The sequence below is a fragment of the Chinchilla lanigera genome, unplaced genomic scaffold (genome assembly GCF_000276665.1).
Source record: "Chinchilla lanigera isolate Chin_1 unplaced genomic scaffold, ChiLan1.0 scaffold00048, whole genome shotgun sequence".
Taxonomy (NCBI): Eukaryota; Metazoa; Chordata; class Mammalia; order Rodentia; family Chinchillidae; genus Chinchilla; species Chinchilla lanigera.
Genome location: NW_004955449.1, coordinates 16,085,563 through 16,105,728, shown reverse-complemented (window position 1 = coordinate 16,105,728; position 20,166 = coordinate 16,085,563). Strand labels below are relative to the sequence as shown.

General features: G+C 39.1%; 1 protein-coding gene across 2 annotated transcripts in view; it reads left to right on the top strand.

Moving 5' to 3' along the window:
- The window catches only part of Galnt5 (polypeptide N-acetylgalactosaminyltransferase 5), a 61,777-nt gene that overhangs the window by 7,341 nt on the left and 34,270 nt on the right, over positions 1 to 20,166 (top strand). For both annotated transcript variants that reach the window (XR_001235826.1, XM_005393412.2), the window contains exons 2-4: positions 9,922 to 10,088; positions 11,554 to 11,673; positions 19,968 to 20,103. Coding sequence is in view for 1 of the 2 variants with exons in the window: in XM_005393412.2 (XP_005393469.1) it covers positions 9,922 to 10,088; positions 11,554 to 11,673; positions 19,968 to 20,103 (423 nt within the window). In the remaining variant the exon portion in view is untranslated. The remainder of the gene's footprint in view (positions 1 to 9,921; positions 10,089 to 11,553; positions 11,674 to 19,967; positions 20,104 to 20,166) is intronic.

The following is a 20,166-nucleotide window of genomic DNA, read 5'->3' as shown; positions in this document are numbered from 1 at the left end:
CCAAACTAGATTGATCCCAATAGAACGTCTCTTTATTAAATGAAGGGAGAAAAACAGGCAGAAAGCAAAGTAACTTTCCTGAAGATTCACAGCACACAAGTGACAGTGTTGGTTCCTAGTCCTTGGTCTTCTGATTTTTCCTCACTTAGTAATATCCCTCTTCCCCTGGCTGGTTCTCCCCCCGCCACCCCCCCCCAAATTATTTGTGCCTCATGGTGACCAATGTCTCATCTACCTCCTATTGGCTTGCCAGGGCTCTCTGCATAAAAGGGATTCCTTCCCCTGTGGTGACTCACGAAAAGAATATTTGTGTTCCACGCAATGGTATGCGTCTGTCTACATAGATTTGTGTGTGTGTGTGTGTGTGTGTGTGTGCGCGCGCGCGTGTGTGTGTGTGTGTGTTCCTCCCAACAACCCTGAAAGAGATTCTCTCCCATAGATTTTATAAGTGACAACAATGAGTTGTAAAAGAACAGCAACTCAACAGTAGAACTGAGATTTAAAGGACAATTTCCCAGCTTCTAATTCTGGTCCTCTTTCCACAGGCTACAGCTTCTCCTTCCTTTGTTTCCTTATAATCATATGACTTTGGAGAAAATTAAAACAAGTCTCTTCCTTACATGTAAATCAGAGATGCACAGGGTTAAATTCAGCTAATGCTGCATGGAAAATCAGCATGCTAGTACTGCACGAAGATTCAAAAGTGACGAACCTACTTCCTTATGTCAAGAGAAGGGGTGAAGAAGACAGTGATTCACCAAGGGTCATACACAGCAAGGAAACAGCACTGGCCTCCCCCACCCCCAAATTATTTCTACCACACCACACTACCTCCTGCACCTCCCCCTCCCCTCACAGTTTCACCCTTCTCAAAATAGACTATTGGTAAGCAGCGAACATTGATGTTGGTAGTTTATAATTTTGAGCTTGAGTCCTGTCATTCAGACAGACACACACATGCGTTAGTACCCACAGTGTCAGCTGGCTAAGGCCTTTGGAGTGGAGGAGATGGGCTTGACTTAAAGTTCTCAGTAACAAGGTGACTCAGGCTGAGTGTCAGGGAGCGTCTACCCTAGAAAGATCAAAACACAAAAGTAGATGTTTTATATTACTATACCCTCTTATCAGTGAGAGGAAAAAAAAACCCTAATAATTCTAAGGTCTCAGGAAAAGGCTGTAATTCCAGGCAGAGCTCCTCAGCTGGATGCTTCATGCCCTTGATGCTCTGGAAGATACCAGAGCTTGGGGAGGGGAGGCCCCTGAAGACTCCCGACAAGGCTGTAGTTGAATTGCAAATAGAAGTTGAGAAAATATTCTCCCGACCTTCTGTTCAAACCTGTGAAGACTGAGCCTTGACCCACATAGTACATTTTGACTGTGTTGGAATAAAATGAAAAATTCATAGATATAAAAGAATGTTATCATTCCTCCAATCTACTGATTTGAAACCTTTATTTCATAGGCTACATTCAAATCGGGTTAGTGGCTGAGCATTCAGCACACAGAAGCTGAGAGGGTGAAACATATCCCTTTCGGAGTCTCTTGATAAAAGGTTGAGCACTTAGATTCAGATTAAAGAAATGCCTTGGAAAAGGGCAGTGTGCCCAGTCAAAATGTGCACATTTGCATTATGGGTGACTATAGGTTGTCACACAGGCTTTCACTATGAAGAATCCAAAGTATTTTATATCCATTATCTCATCAAATCTTCATAGCCATTCTGTGATGCAAGCATTAGAATATTCATTCCAAAGTGAAGAGACTGTCTTCAGAAGTTTAAGGGACTTGCCCACGGCCAAGAAACCAATAAGTCCCAGAAAAGACTCAAAACTTAGTTCCTCATCATCTTTCTCAATTCCAGAGCTTTCTGTCCTACCACAGTTGTATGTGCAAGATGTTCAAATTCCCTGGGAAGAGTCCCAGTTTGTTTCCAGTAAGTGGACTGACTGTGGAAATTTCTAGATGATTTCTAAATGAAATTAGATGACTGTTAATACAAGTGATTGATGCAAAAGCTAATACTGTAAGAACACTTTCTGATCTGACCCACTGTGACTGTGAACAAAACACTCATTAGTTTTTCTATATACCTAGAAACATATTTGACCTGTTTGAGTAATGCAGGAAATCAGCCTCTTATAACTGTTAGTGTGGCCTGACATCTCAGTCACCCAAATCAAGACACTCTCTGAAACTCTGTTTATGAAATCTCTGGCATCTTATTAGTGTCCCTCTTTGTCATCCATTAAGACTGCTTTTTACCAGGCCCTCTCATGATCTATGATATATCATCTTCCCCAGGGCTTTTCTGCAATGTGATTCTTTAAGCACACCTCAAATATATATTTGCCAATAATTGGCACAGAAACTGCTTACTCATTGGGATAGTAATATCTAACAGAACCCTTCAAGATTTACCCATATGGGATTCTACTGGTGAAATTAAGAAAGCACGAAACCTCCAGGAAATAGAGGATCAGATATTTGGTGATTGGAGGTGCCTCCCCTGAATCTCTCAAATATACAAGAGCTTTTCCCACCTCCAACTCCAGACTGGCTAGCATTATACTCTTAGAACTTCCTTCTATAACAGACCAAATTGCTACTCTTTCACAATATAAGAAGAGCCATCTGTATGGACCCATTTGATTAACTCTACCCAATGTATTTGATTCTGTCCCTAGATGTTCCTGAAGCAAACCCAATTTTAACCATGAAGTAATGCTCAGCATTTCACAGCTAGACTTGTTGGTTCATGCAGAATGCATGTAGCTGACCTTTGCTTTTTAGAACTGATTTGTTTTTCTCAGCACCAAATGTTGAAAGAACATTTAAGTGTGAAATATGAATTTCTCATTAATTTGTGCTATAAAATTAGAGACATGAAGTCACAGGAAGTCACTGCTGTCTTCCATTTGCTTCCTTCCTCCAGGTTGTTACATTCCTTAGATTTAGTTCCCCTTCCGCATCCAGGCTTGTGACTGAACACTTAACCACTTTACCTTCCAAATCCTTGACTGACCTTTTCCTTGTGCCTTCCTTGCTATGATGACCCCTTTTGGATTAATCTGACATTTGCTTAATCTCCTCCTGCTCCTAGGTTTCCAAGCACAAGTGTAACATACGAATTTGTGTTCTTTAAAAAACTGGCAGCTTCAACTTCAGGAAAATGCTCACTGCCCCCTCAGAAAACTTTTTATGTGCACCTAAATAGCACTCTCTTCAACTGCCATATTGACTTTTTCTATATTCTCTATTTTCCTCAACCCCTGTACTATCACATTAGCAAAGAACCTGTCCCCAGTGTGAGTTACAAAGTTTTTTTTTTAGCATCTCATCCCCTACACATAACTTTATCTGCATATATTATCATGTTTTTTCTTTCCATCTCAAAGAGGAAGATCGCTCCTTTCACTATATAAGTTTTAAATTTAAACTCTATTCTATCTCTATCCATTTTTCCATCTACTCAATACGTATTTATCAAATATTTGTTATTTGCAACTGTATTAGAAGCCTGTGGTACTATTGGGAAATAAAAGGTAGATTTGACCCATACTCACAAAATTCTGAATTCAGAAGACAAGAAAGTAAAATTTATAAATGAATGCTATGACAGAAATGCAGGTGACTATAATGGAGAACAATATAAGAACAACTAAATTTTTATAGAGTAGACCAAGAAAGCTTTTTGTGGTGACAGTATTTAAACCAGTACCTGAATAGAAAAAGGAAGTCAGCAATGAAAGCCCAGAAAAGGTATAAAAATGCTAAAAGTTAGGAAAACAACAAGAGAAGGCAAGGTGGAGTGTGTAAGTGGGTAGTGAAATGACAGCCAGTTGGAAAATGAGTGGACAAGGGAATTTGAGAGTATAATAAAATATTTGACTTTTTTTGCTTTACCCAGGAAGAACTGTAGTCAGCTCTCCTATTACTGTGACAAATTACCTGACACCCACAATGCAAAGGAGGAGAGGCTTAGTTTTGCTCAGAGTTTCAGAGGATTCAATCCATAGTCAGCTCACTCCACAACAGGAACATCCTGGCCCAAGGATGTGGTTTAACAAAGCCTCTTAGTTCATGGTGACCAGGAAGCAGAGGAGGGGAACAGTGCCAGATAGGAAAGTGGCCAGGAGCCATGTTTAGTGCCCAAGGTCATCCTCCAAGACCTACCCAGACACACACAGAACTGTGCTTTACTAATCCCTTGGACATTCCTTAATCCAGTCAAGGTAACAGGTTTTGATTAATGGTCACAGATTGACTGAAAGATTTTAAGCAATAGAATGGGGTAAATACTGCAAAGAATGAAAATGGAGCTCTGTCAGGAAACTGTAGCAATATTCCTGGACAAAGAGGTAACATCTCAACTAGAGGTGGCAACATGAAAGTGTAAAGTTGGAGTTGAGATGTGTGCTGACAATACAATGGACAGAAAGTGATAGACTGAATTTATTTAGCATCAAAAAGAGGATGAAGTCTAGAACGGCATCTATATTGCTGTAACAAGGTGGGTGATAATGTCATTAATTAAGAGTGGAATTGCCAAAGAATTCATTGGGGTAAATAAGGTAAGATCAAAATTGCTGCTTATGATACTTTATGTTTAAGATGCCCATAAAACATTCAGGAGAAATGTCAAGTATTTTGTTGGATATATGAATCTAATTCAGAAGAAATGTCACCTAGATATACATTTGAAAGACATTACCACACTTACAGCTGGAGGTATGGATGAGATCCTATAGGGAAATATAACATAGAAGAAAATAAAATCCAGGATCCTGATCTGAGAATCTTCTGTTTAGAGATAAAGAAGAGAGGCAAAAACTAAGAGATCAAAGGAGGAAGGACAGGGAATGGAAACTAGGAGTGTGTAAGTTCTCATAGGAACTGAAAGAACATACAGAATGACTGAAGCAGACTAGACTGTTCATTGTAGCAACTGCCACTGTCATGTGAATCAATGGGACAGATCTTGCTCCATTAATTATCTTATCATTTTCTTTTTCCCTCTCAATTCTATTTACCCTTTCCCTGAAGCTCAGAAATACGATTCTGTCCCTTTCTATTACAGAGAAGGAAGGGACAGGGATAACAAACTTGCCTTCAAGTCCACCTATCTTCCTGCCAGTGTTCTTCCTTTCTTGTTTTTTTCCTAAAATAAGATGCAAAATGCTTTCCATTTCTATACCTACCTTTGGCTCAATATATCAGGCTAATAACCCTTAGTTATTGCAGGCTGATTAGACTCACAATCTCCCAAATGAGTAGACGGCAAAGGCTTAAATAAAGGAGACAATTTAAATGATTATAGGGCTCCAGGAAGGTCTAACTCTCTTACGGAATTTGAGATCTCTGGGTTAAGACAAAGACTTCTCTGAACAACCCATATTTATTAGGTTTTCAAACAAAAGAGGAGGATACTCAAGAAAATGCAGGAATCTAGCAGGACCTTGGAAAATATTTTCTCAAGTAGTAAATTATGTCAATCAGGAGAACTGCCTTATCTTTAGGCTGGTATTTATTTCAGGTGTGTGGAGACTACAGCTATCGTCTCCTTTTAGTTAATTGCAGTTGGAGTCAGACATCCTCAGCTGTGGCCTTATCTTGTCCTTTGAGGCATCATAGCTTCACAGGCCAATACAGGCCTCAGCAGTGACCAGTAACTCAGAGAGGTTCATTTACTATGAGTCCACTGCTCATCTCCAGACAAGATGCCTAAGCTTCAGACAACCCACAAGTAAACATTGAAAACCAATTGGTTAAAATTGAATTCTGCTCAGGGCCACTTTGTAGTGGTCTCCAATATCCTCATTCATTGTTCTCTAGCCTGCCCCTGCCTCCTCAGGAAGTGCTACTCTCATCACTCTGCTCTTTGATGTTCACCACCAAAGACTCTGAGAATTGGACTTTAACATTAGAGATTTCTTGGCTTATGAAAGAAATTTAAGAGTTAGTTTGTCTACTTCCAAAATTGTCCTGCAAACGCTGAGTATCATATAACCAAATACAATTTTTCCATTTAATACTCAGCAATCTTCACATTTATACTCTTAGCTATTTATTTTTCTTTTCTAAAATTATGTGTCAATATTGTGTCATAATTTGATATTATTAATTAGCACTTTCATAAATTTCAATGTATAAACTAATAAACTTCAAAGAAACTCGAAAATGTAATAAAGAAAAGGAAAGAAAAAGAAAAGAGAAAAAGCGACTAGTTTAACAGTTTGAAAAATTCTAAGTAAATCTACTTTGGGCTGAAGGGTGGTGGAGGATAACCACAATTTCAAAGAAATAACACATATGTCTTCTCTCAAAAAGGCATATTTCACACTTTAACTTACTAAATTCTTGAGGAAAACTAGTAGAAATGTCCCTCAAAAATATATTTACTTTCTAATTTCCAGAACCTTTGACTCTTACCTCACATAGCAAAAGAGTGGATATTATCTTATGTGACAAAATCCATAATTGAATATGAGATAATAGACAGTGGAAGAATTTTGAGGAGCATAATGGAAGAAGTCAATCATGTAGAGACTGTTGCTGGAAATATGGATACTACAGTTTCTGCTGGAGATGGCACAGAAGGGAATTAGACACACAATAGAAAAGCTTCCATAATTAATACCAATATGCATGTTGCTATAAAAGAATGTTATATAAATATGAACACTGTAAGTGCTTCTTGTGAAGGTTCATAAGGTGATATAGGGCACTTTACTAGGAACTGGATGAAAAGAAATGTGTGTTAATAGTGACAGCAAGCTTAACTAATTATGTCCTATTGTGTTGTGAAAAGTAGCAGAATTTGCAAATGAAGAACTTGCATATTTAGCTAAGGAGAATACTAAGCAAAATGTTAAAGGTATGCCCTGGTATCTTCTTTCTGTTCATAGTAAAATGTGAGAGGGAAGGGATATAAAATGGAGGAAAGGACTTTAAGCAACATTTTTAATAATCCCTTACATAGCCACATGAAATTACTACAGTCCCTCAGTAAATTCGATAATATCTCATATTCAGAAATGCCAATGCATATATGTTTTGCGTAGAATGACATTAGATTAGCAACCTTTTATGTTATCATTACATACCTGATCACTACATATTTATTTTGACTTTTAAATTACTTTAAAAAGCAGGACATGTTCATATCTGTCCTCAATTTATTTTTTAAAGATTAGTCATAAATAATAAGAAAAATAAATTAATTTTACCTTAGACCTAATGTTCTCAAATAGGCCTATCAGTGACTTGTGAGTCATCTTTTTTTCTTGGTTTTGTTTTGTTTTTTAAGACACAAATTCTCTAGTCTTATTTCTGAATTGATTTGCAGGGGTTGAAGATTGGATACATATGTTTTCCAAGCCTTTACCATGTATTGTGATAATTAACTATTTCAGAAATATTGAAATTACAGAGCATAGCTGGATTTGCCTCCCATTTCTTAGATATATGCTATGTGTCAGATATATATTAGATGAACTTTATATAAAATATCAATTTTGTTTTACAAGATCTGCTTCATAGTTGGCAAATCAATGTTCAAAGAAGTTACACAAATTCTCCAAACCAGCAATTAGAGAAAACTGACATTTGACTACATATTTACCTGATTCCAAAACTCATAATCAGAAAATCCCCATAGAACAATGGAATACACACTGTACTTATCACATGCTCTTATACCGTCTTGCTAGGTAAATGATATTGGGTAAGTTGTTTAACATCTCATACCTTGTTTTGCTCTATTTGAGAAAGTGTATGATAATAAGTCTCTCAGGTAATCGTTATGAATATTGAATTAACTCATGTACACAACAGCACTTTGCCAACTGTACTTAAAGTGCCATGCTTATGTGATTTTTTTCACTACGGTTTTAACTCTTACCTGTTTTAATTGTTGAGTAAGCAAAATATGCCACGTTATTTGACAGAAGTAGCAGAGCTCACAAATGCCACATCCACCGTCAGCTGTTTTTATTCTTGTGGCTTTAAGAGGTCCTGAGTGGTTACTTCTGGAGTCAGACTGGGCTGTAGTTTCAGTCGCAGCTCTTCCATTTACTGAAAGTTTAATCATGAACTAGTCTCTCTATGGTTTTAATCAGTAATCTGTAAGATGCCAGTGACTTGAAGTTTAAATTAAAATAAGGCAGAATGTTTATAGTATTTTTATTATTCTACTGTGTTAGCAGCATAAGGTGTACTCTGTGAGCTTCCACTGGCATTGCCGTGGGAGCGGCTACACAGGCACAGCATAGAGGAATGCCTGCTGTGAGTATGAACTGCAGAGCAAAGGAAAACCCAAGCCCCACTTCGACCCCTCTGGACCCTGCCTCCCACTTAGCTTTGCTCTCATTTCTCTGTCAGCAAAATGACTTCCGCTGTGTCTACTCTGCAGCACAGTCTCAATGGGAGCCTCCAGGAGGGAGGGAGGCTGGAGAGCGTTTCATTACTTGGCCCATCCACAATGTGCCGTAAATGCATACACATGCAGAGTAGAAGAAAGGATGTCTCTTTTGGCACACGCCAGGGACCAGTTATGAGAGCAACCATCAGTTACTTAGTAACATTGAGTAACTTAGAATACTCTCTTCTGCTAATTTAACAAGGACAGCAATAGCTACCATTGAATGAATTCCTGAGTCAGAACTACACTGGACATTTTCAGTGGGTTAACTGTGAACTCTGAATGAACCACACTTCATAATGTAGATGAGAAACTGAGGCACAGAAAAATACAGAAAAGTGTTAAAGATCTGAGAAATCTTGGTGGTTGGATTGAAATGGATTCTGATTGATCACCTGTAAAGTCCCAGCCCTTAGGCTGCAGTATGATGTCTCCAATGGAAGCACTTTTATCCAGCACTGTTAGTCTTTTTTCTTTTTTTCTTTCTTTTTTTTTAATTTTAAAGATAAAAGGAGGGAAACATTAACAGACATACAACATTTTACAACATATCACAAGCACAATACAGACAACACAGAGTTACAAACAAAGTGGTAGGGAATTAACAATGGTGGTTGTATTACATATTGATATCTTCAAAGTGGCTTCTCGTGAAAACAGATATAAACATGCAATACTGGTCAACCAAAGACTCATTGACAGTTTCTTTCAGCATAGAAATAGAAGACAGAAGAACAACCATGTTAACTATCCTGTATATACATACATACAAAATTTCTCCTTCTTTCCCTTCTCTTTTCCCGCATCCCAGAAGCCCTTTACTCTTCATTGGTTTCCTATCATTTCACAGTGTCTGTCATACCTCCGAGTTTAAATTAACTCTTTCAAGTTTTACACTAGTGACACAATGCGGTGCTTGCACATGTATGTTTGATTTATTTCACTTATGAGTATGGTCTCTAGTTGTGACCATTTAAATATAAAGGCCTCGAGTTTATCTTTCTTTACAGCTGAGTAATATTCCATTATATAAAAGTACCACAATTTTCTTATCCAATTCTCGGTGGATGGACATTTGGGTTGCTTTCACATTTTAGCAATTACAAATTGTGCTGCTATGAACATAGGTGCACATATATCACTGTGATATGATGTTTTTAGATCTTCAAAGTAAAGATGTTAGTTTCTTTCTTTCTTTTTTTTTTTTTTTTTGGTTTTTCTCCAGTACCGGGAACTGAACTCACGACCTTGCACTTGCCAGGCAGGCGCTTTTGCCGCTGAGCTAAATCCCCAGCCCCTATCCAGCACTGTTAGTCTTTTTAGTAACTACCATTTCTGGTTATGTGAGAGACAGAGGGAGAGAGGCAAGCAGAAAAGACAAACAGGTAGATGACAGAGTGTGTGTGTGTGTGTGTGTGAGTACAGTGACACTTTGTGATATTTCAAACCATGTTGTGGACCTCATGACATATCTCTTGTGCTCCACTCACATTTTGGCCCAGGTGTGCAGAGCAGCTAGTTCACAATCAGCTCCCAACCACCAGTATCATCATGTGCTTTGTAGATGAGGTGTGGTCCACTCTCCTGAGGTCTGTTCACAGTGTTCTCAATCGCTCTCCCGCACACCTCATCAAGGAGATTCTGCTGGTGGATGACTTCAGCACCAAAGGTAAGAAAACTGCTCAGGCTTTCTTCCCAAAAGTCAAACTTTGCCACAAGACAATCGTAGTTTGCATGGTAAAAATATATGAAATTTGATGAAGCACAAACATTTTGAAATGCAGTCTTAAGGCATGAGCCTAACTATCTATGGGAAATTCAAATTGTCTGAAGCCTTATCCAACTAGTTGTCTTCTGCTTCCACTTAGCTGTGACTTTCTTGCCATGTAGGAGTCACTTTGATAATGACAGCTCCTTGCAGATGGGAATTTTGATGTACCTGAGTCCAGACAGTATTCCCTACAATTCCATATGTCTTTTTCACAGAGTCTAATAAATAAATGACCCACAATTAATAGAATACTTTTCCAACTGTAATAAGGGATTTAAGCTCTGAAGAGAGCAACAGAATGTAAGACCTATAGCTTCTTCCTCAACAGCAAGGACAATTGTACCTTTGATTAAGTGTGGAGAAGACAAATTTCCAAGGGAACCAGAGAAGTATGGTTTCAACAGAGTTCAAAATCAGAGTCCACCATGATTTTTAGGTTGATCTTTGTTTACTACATAAAGAATCTCACTATTTAGGTTGTCTAATAATTTCTATATATAGGCATCTTCACAGGGCCAGTGATGACCATGTTACATATTTCCAAAATGTAACCCATTGCATTTAATTTTAGAAAATAGTAGGAGGATGGCAACATTACTAGAGCAGCTTAATCTTTATCTGTGACCGTGGTGATCTGAGTGATTTCTTTAGCTTCAGAATTCCTTCTATAATTACGCTGAGTTCAAGAAACAGTGGAACGCCAGAAGAAAACTAACTGAAAACTTTAAGATGTGGCTTTGAAAACATAAACAGATATAGTATTCAATTACTAACCAGGAAAAAGGTCCCTTAAGGAGAGGCAGATCCATATCTTGTAGGACCTGCAACTTGTATAATTTTCAGGGTCCTTTTAAAGAAATATAGCATAAAATTCATAGGAGAGAGAGCACCACAAAATATTCCTAGAAGCCATTCCCACTTAGAAGAGATGATAACAGCTTAATTATACCCAGAAGTGAGTGAAAGCCATAGAAATATACCCTTAAGCCCCCCAAATTCTCTTTTAGCTGCATTGCCGTGTGACTGTGTGAAAAGAGCTGAAACGTCGGACTGAGGGGATGCCAGAGCAAGGAATGACAGAGATCTTAACCAACCATCGTTGTACCAGCCTCTTTTCCAAGTTTTCCCATTTGCACACCTTGATTAGCCTCTCCCCTAGGATTGGAGAAGTGAAGGAGCTTAGAATATTGAACCCAGATAAAATATTTCTAAAATAATTTCTAATTTCAGGTAATAAAATTATGACCCAAGGTATAAAATTTAGCGAACTGAAATAATATCGTAGTTTTTGGAATTTCACATTATAGAAACACTTCTGGGACAGACCCAGTTAATTAAAGTGTTTCTTCGTTTATTCTTATAGACTACCTAAAAGATAATTTGGACAAATATATGTCTCAGTTTCCAAAAGTCCGGATTCTTCGCCTTAAAGAGAGACACGGCTTAATAAGAGCCAGGCTGGCCGGAGCACAGAATGCAACAGGTAAGAAGCTACTCTCATTATTTGTTTTCACTACATTTTCCTTTAAATTAAAATGTTTTTCAAGCATAAAGGAAATTTGAAAGAATAACACAATGAACAGCCACCTATGCATCAGTTAATTCTAATGTTGAACCTTTTGAAATATGTGCCTCATCACATATATATACAGACACACACATATTTGACACACTTTTTTCTGAACCTTTAAAAATAAATGTACAGATATTATAGCACAATACTTCTGTGTTTAACAAGCATAACTGAAGAATGGGAATATTCTGTTAAATAAACATAACTCACATACCTAAGTAAAACCTGTAAACATTCTTTTCAAATTTTCTAATTTTTCCCAAAATGATTTTTAAAGGTAAGTATCTAATTAAATTAATGTGCTTGATTAATTGTTTTATCTCCTTATTCTTTCAATCTAGAATAGTTAACTCCATATACTGTGTTAGCATATTATTGCATCTTTGCCTTATTTAATAATCCAGACCATTTGTTTGGTTCAATTGTCATGTTCTAAAATTTTCTGTTTCCTTGCATTATTTAGAGGACAGATATTTTTGGTATGAGCAATATATAGAATCCACTACATAAATGATAAGAATTGTATACTTCTTATTGCTTCATATCAAGAGGTGCATAATATCAGGCTATCTCTTTGTTAGTAATACTGAAAATTTAGTTAATATCTTGACAGCCAGATCTTTTCAGTGGTAGTAGAAAGTGTTTTGTTGGTTAGTACTTTAATGCAGAAGAATACATCAATTTCTTCACATTGCACCCAGTAGCTCAGCATCCACTAATAATGTTTGCTCAAATCAATTATCATACTGGGGACTAAAAAAAACTGTTTTTCTACCATTCTTTCTACTTTTTTTAAGCTAGCATTTATTTGTAATAAAGCAATATCCCTGTCCCTGTCTCTCTCCTTCCCTGTTTCTCTTCTTAACCCTATGATTTGACCCTCACCATAAGTGCAGGAGACAAGTACAATCATTTCCACATTTATAGATAAGAATACAGAAGCATAGAGAGGTTAGGACCCACCTGAGTCCTCTCAGCTAGGCAGTGGTAAAGCCCCCCTTGGTACCCTAAACTCTTTGGCTCCAGAGTTTGCTCTTAGCCACTACATTTTGCTGCCTCAGGGCATGTAACACTCACTCTGCCACCAGAAGTCCTAGCATTGCTGACCTTCACCCACTTTGGCTCAAGCATGTTCTGGTAAATTGTCTGCTCACTGGAGATTCACCTTGTTGCAACTTGACCTTCAATTCAGAACACCTTTCCTTGCTTTGTTAACAATCTTCTTCTTGTAGTGGAAATTTTAAGTGAGCAACAAATTCATCACACCAAAAATGCCTGCTGTGATAGCTAAGATTCTTTATGTGAGCCTGCATTTGGAAAAATTAAATGGCACTCCATGCTTAATTTCCTTTGAAGAGTAATTAGCTATGAATGATGCACAAGAAATAGCTTAGATAACTTTTGAGCTGAGATATGGGTAAAGAATTTCTCAAGTCATACAGTAAATGCAAATATCCTAGTGCAGAAATAGGTTCGGTATATTCAAAGTAAAGAGAAAAGATTCATTATGGCTATTGGGTACTGACCACTGAAAGTGTTATAATATTTATCTGGACAGACAATGGAGATTTTTTATACAGTTGTATGCCTCACTTAAGGCGTGTAGATATCATTTTTAATATAATGTGAAACTAATGAAGGATATAACACAGGAGAGTGAAGTGGTCTGATTTACATTTTAAAAACTTATTCTGGTAACCACATATAGAAAGGAGATGAGAAAAGTGAAGAAATCAGTTAGGACATTCTTACAATTGTCCAGGATCGGGGAGGTACCAGGAAGCCAGGGGAAGCTGTCCAATTTACAATACGCTATTAACCTTGAGCCTGTAGGACTTGTCATGAAATAAGATGTGAAGAGAGCAGGAATGAGAGAGACCAAAAACAGACCCCGGGGTGGGAACCTGAGCATCTTGCTGGGTGATGGGTCACAACTGGAGAGATGGGTTTGGGATTGTAGTTCTGATTTTGTCCATGTAAGTTTGAGATGATAATTAGACATTCCTGTAGAGATAGCTGATGAACCCAAGGCCAAAACTGTTTATAATAAAGATTTCTCTCTGCCTACAGAGTACAAAGTCTGTTAGCAATGACCACCAGAGTAGTCTGAACTGTGAGACCCTATGGGAGCCTGTCTTCAGAAAAACTTGATAAAAACATTTGCAGTTAGTTATAGTCGCACCCATAAAATAATTTATTTGAATTTAACAACAGATCAAAATGAAAAATGTAAATTTGTTTCTCAGGTATTCTTTAATGCCCTTGATAGCATGAGCTCAGTTTTGGTGCAGTAACTTTCAAATTGTTTTGACAATGACTCGTGTTAAGAAACAAATTTTATATCACATTCTAGTACGTGTTTACACACACAACTCCAGAAGCCAGCTCATTAAATAACATGTGCAACAGACTCTAGTATCTTCTTTTATACATCATTAATGTTTTGGGATTCTGGACAGGCTCACCGAATTGTTTGGATAATTCACTAAAGGGTCACACATCTCAGCCTAAAAAACCCCTCCGTAGCTGTATCCTAACTGATTGTCACTGCCTAGTGGAGAGATGCTTCTCAGCCTATCTGAAAAGAACTTTCTAATCTACAATTTTTGTGGCCCTGCCTCTTTGTAAACTGTAGTAAATTGTAATTCCTATTTAAAATAAATGAACAAATAGGTAAGAAAATTATATCTACTTAGTACACAGCCAGCCCTCCATGTCTATGGGTTCTGCATCCATGGTTTCAGCCAAGTTTGGGTTGAAAAAAATTCAAAGCAAAAATTACATCAGCACTGAACATATATGAACTTTTTCTTGTTGTAATTCCCTAAGCAATATGGTATAACTATTTACATAGCAGTTGTATTTATATATATTGTATTATAAGAGATTTTTAAAGGATATGGGACGACTTGCATAGGCTATATGCAGATACTATCCATTTTTATGTGAGCGACTTAAGCAGCAAGGATTTGGTGCCCACACAGAGTCCTAAAGCCAATGCACCCTGCATACTAAGGGACGACTCTTTATATAACTTGGTAAGAAAAAAACCAATAAATTAATAATTTCCTTTGGAAAGTCACTCTAAAGTTTCAGAATATTCATTCTCAATTCCTGCTTCTATCTCCTATAGACAGCAGTGCAGCTGGCCCATAGTTTGATGACTACTATAGAAGACTCAATGCTTGAAAGTATGGGGAAAAAAGGACACATGAAGGGCATGATGGAGTAGAAACACCCTCACCTGTTACATCCTGGGATGTACTAAAGATACATCCAACCCTCCTGAAATGTGTCCTTCCCCAGTGGACAATTCAAAAGTTGTCAGGATCCAGTACCAGCTTTAGGGGAGGCTGTAGTTCAGGAACTGGCTTTGAACAGGGCAGGTCTGGGTATGAGTCTGCTAAAACTCTGCAGGGCACTCCTCAGCCTTCACAAGAGCTAGACTAGAGGCAGTGCAGGGCCTGAAGAGTTCCGTGAACCAGAGGCAGGCAAAGGTAAAAGACAGAAATATTCTCTGGAACGCAAACAGACAGAGAAGAAACCGAGCGCAGACTCGGCAGGCCTTGGCAGCTACTGTTCTCTGAGATGTTAAGGGAGGAGGGCAACAGGTAAGGATGAGATCAGATCCAAGGACATACAGGAGACAAAGGAAAGCAGTCCATTTCCATCTCAGATTAATATCAGCCCCTCTGAAAATCTGAAGATGTCATTTACAAAATGATCAGTGACCATCAGTAAGCTACATTACCATATGCAGTATCCACTATGTATTCAATCTTCATGGCATGTTAGGTTCTTCACCTGACTGAGGGAAAAAGGTCGGGCCTATCAGTTGCTTGCTAAGAATGAGGGGGTCAGAGGCCCAAGTAGATTTCAAACATTGTGAGCAACGGATCGGTAAAAATTGTTCGCTATGTGCAGAAGGGCAGATTCACCAGTGGGAGTCAGAATGAAGGTCAGATTCTCATTAATTTCCCTCATGAAAAATCCTTTAGAAAAATTCTTCCCTTTCCTGTGAGCATTCCAAAGACTCAGTTAACTGTGTTCAGTGGCCATATAACAAGTAAGAACTAACTCCTGACCAACTCGAAGGTTTCCTGTGAAGCACAAGGAGGCATCCTGTAAATTTCTGCAGCTTGTTTCTGCTACCGGTCACACAAGTGTTTCAGTGTCACTACGCCATTACGTAATATAAAGTGGCAAGCAAAATGCACATGGTTCCAGCGCTTATTGGTGCTGGCAGCAATATCACACGCTGGCCAACTAAATGTAAATAGGGAGTCCAAGCCCAGCGAGGAGCAAAGCTGTTTGGCACGCTGAGCAGCACTGGGTTAGCAAAAATGAAAAATATGGAATTACAATGAAACCCGTGTGCGAACAATCCAACAATACTGGAATCTAGTCCTAGGAAACAGAGAATCCTGCCAATTTCCATGTAAGATCAGATTAACTATTCTGAGCTTGAGTTTAAACATTTATTTTAAAAAAGTAAACAATACTATCAGTTGATTAGAGATTTAGGTATTAGAGAGATCTTAGAAATATCCACCAAAGACAGACCTTAATGAAGTGCAGTAATTTGCCAGGAAGAGTAGAGTCAGGGTGAAGGTGGCTGTGTGTGACTTCAGCACTGTCCTAATTCCACTGGTTCTCTCCCCGTCTCGGCATCAGCCACAGTGAGTACAGTGTCCACCACAAGGAGAAATCCTGCCGAGAGACAGCGGTACCCAGACCTCCTTTTTATCTAACAGAGTCCTAAGACCTTTGGAAGTAAAATGACTGGGATTAGAGCACTGGCATTTCAGCATACAGCACTCCTCCCCCAACAAAACAATATAAAATTCTAGACTATGTTTGGGGTAAATGTGGGTTCCTTCAGGTCCTGGCACCAAATGAATGAGAATCTTTGTGAACTTCTGGGCTAAGCAACAGTGAATGCACACAGTCCTAGCTGTCACTGAGGACTGAGGAAATTGATCAAGCTCCTTTGATCCAGTAAGACTTCTATGGGGTCGGGGCAGGTGGTACAATAGAAAATGCTCTTTTTAAACCCTGAGTCTGAATGGACCACAAGTAGGAGTGCTGAGAGAAAGAAGACCATTTAACAGACTCTGTGCCATTACCCAAGTGACTTTCACAAGCCACATGTACATGCCCTCTACATTTGCATGTTTCTGTGAAATTTCCCACCATGGCAGAGAGGCCCGTGCAAGAGGACATGCTAGTGGATAAATTAGTCTATTCAGGCTGCTGTAGCAAAGTACCTCAGACTGGGTAATTTTTTAAGTACTGTACACTTATTACTGATAGTTCTGGAAGCTAGGAAGTTCAAGATCAAGCAGCTACACAGATTCAGTGTCTGAAAAGACATACTCTTTGCTTGAAAAATGACACCCTGAGCTGGGAGTGGTGGGACACACACATAATCCCAGCACCTGGGAGGCTGAGGCAAGAGGAACACAAATTGGAATCTAAGCTGGGCAGCTTTACGGCTTAGCAAGAACAGATCTCAAATTAAAAACTAAAAAAGAGCTGGGACTATAGCTCAGAGCAAAGGTCCTGGATTCAGTCCCCATTACTGAAAAAAAAAAAAGAAAGAAAGAAAAAAGAAGGCATCTTGTTATATCTTCACGTGCCGGGAGGCCAAAAGTGGCTAACAAGCTCCCTTGAACCTCTTTTTAAGGGCACCAATTCTATTCAGGAGGACACCACCTTCCTAATCTAATCATCTTCAAAGGCCTCACCTCTTAAATACCATTACCCTGGGAGTTAGGTTTCATGTGAATTTGGGGAGTATACATACACAGAGAACAGAACAGGGGCAATAACCTTTCATTACCAGAAAAGCTCTGCCCCCCTAAAAATTGTGCCCCCAGCATGATCAGGAGATGTAACCAGTATCTTCAAGAGGGAAGTTTCTGCCTAGCACAGTTATTTCTGTCGAAAGAGACTTTCCAAGAACTCCTCACCTAAACCTTGGGTAAAGTTTGGGTCTTTATCCTCATGCAAAAATTCCCCTGATGACCAGATAAGTAATATGGTGCTGAATTTCACTGACCGAGAGACAGTTTATAGATTTCATGAATCATGACACATCACCCTGGTAATTATGCTTGCCTTTTTTTAAGCCTTCCTGTACTCACAATTCTGCTTCGTTCTTGTATATTCAAAGAACATAAGCTATGGGATTAGCCACACTTTTTCTAATATGACACCGCCACCAAGTAGCCAGGCAACCTTGGAAAAGTTACTGTAATTCTTTGTTCTTCGGTTTCCTTTTTTTAAAATTAAGTTTAATGGTACATTGTAGGCCTACGTAATGATCACATTCATCATAGCGAATCTGTACCTGTACATGATATAACTTGATTCCTTTTGCCCGTTCCAGTCCCCTCCCTTCAGCCCTCTTCCCCTCCTCATTTACCAAAGCATTGTTTCCATCTTTTCCTTCTTTTCTCATCATTTTTTTCCTCTCCCTTCCTTTCTTTTCCTCTCCCCACTCCTTAGTTCCCCTTCCCATTTGGACATTTTCTTCCTGTTTCACAATACCTGTTACACATTTTGGTCCTTATCTACACTTTCAGTTTTCCTTGTCCTTTGTTTTTTTTGTTTTGTTTTGTTTTGTTTTGTTTTTCTGTTTTTTTCCAGTACCGGAAACCGAACTCATGGCTTGCCCCAGGCGGGCGCTGTGCCGCTGAGTTAAATCCCCAGCCCCCTTTGTCTTTTAAGAGGATTAAAAATCAGATTTACGCTGTAGGTTGTGGTAAGGATGAAAAAGGACAACCATGGAAAATGCTTGGAACAGTCTGGGATAGACCAAACACTTCATAGGTGGTAACCGGCATCAGCTGAGCAGCCAGGTGCTGGAGCGACCAGTGACAACAGTAAGGCACAGTGAAGCTGACCGCCAAGCCTCAATTGCTCACAGCAAAAGTAACAGTAAGAAGTTAACCAGGACAAAGGGCTGGCTTCTCTCATGCGACGGCCCTGCATGGTGAAGCAAAGCAAAGCAGGAATCAGGATCATCTCCCTGTTGACGGAGCACTGAATTCTGAGTCAGAGTGGAGAAAAATATAATCTCCAGTAGTGTGGCCTTGACAGAGGCCGGGGAACGGTCTTTGGAGGGAGACACCTGGACTAGGAACGCAGCTACATGGGAGAGTATGGCCAGTGGAGGTCGTGAAAGCCGGAGTTCTTGAGAGCCGGAGTCCTTGACGGCAGCTGCCTGCAGTGACTGCAGTGCCTTGGCTGGCACCAAGTCCGGGTGGAAGGCAAGCTTTCCCTCCTGAGGTCTGCCAGGGGAGATTTCGTAATTCACCCGATGGGCCTGGGAGATTACAGGGGCTTTGGGCAGGGATGATTATTCACCTTATTAATCATACACACACACACACACACACACACACACACACACAGACTCCACTTGTACAAAATCACTTAGTGCACTGTGCATGCTACTGAGTTTTCATCGGAGGGCTGCGAGTGTTACTTTCACAGGAAAAAATATGCTTTAATAAGTGTTTCTTTCAGTTTCTTTTTCTCTCACAACACTTTTTGTAAACTGCACTAAGATATACACAACATGAAATTTGCCATTTTAGTCATTTTAAGTGTAAGTTCAATAATTTTCACCCTTGCAGTTGATCTCCACAGCTCTTTCCAGATATCCAAATACTACTGCGCCGACTCAGCGACAGCTCGGGGTTCCTCGATCCCCTCCCCTCCAGTAACTCTTTTGACAATGCCTCTTGCTCCTCCTGCTTCCTCCACTTTATTTTGGTCTATAATATAGAGTGGTTTTTATCATTTCTGTGGCCAAAATTATAACTTCAGTATCTCTCTGGTTTTCCAAAAAATAAATTTCCACACCCTCCACCCCCAGAATTAATGGTACCTTCCTTCCTTAAAAGGAACCTTAGCAGAGACCCAAATTCTAAATATTCCTTTCAGAGACTTGCTTCCCACTCTAAATAGTTTATCAGAGGTTTTCCCTTTATTTTTAAGCCTGCATGATACTTACCCATCAAAATTCCTATGTGCAGAATTTCTTCCTATCATTATAGAATGAGATTTCAGGCACCAGAAAAGCAATAGGAAGAAAAGACTCTGCCTTTACGGCCATGGGCATAGTCCCCGAAGCCTCTGTGCATGAAGCGTGCACTCAGTAGATCGTGTTTTCAAATTTTTTTTGTGCCCTCTAGGTGATGTGTTGACATTCCTAGATTCTCACATAGAATGTAATGTTGGTTGGTTAGAGCCTCTTCTGGAAAGAATTTATTTAAGCAGAAAGAAGGTGGCCTGTCCGGTCATTGAAGTCATCAATGACAAGGATATGAGGTAAGATTCATGTCTCCTCTGTGCTTCTAAGTACATCTTTACCCACAAGCAGTAAAAATGCTG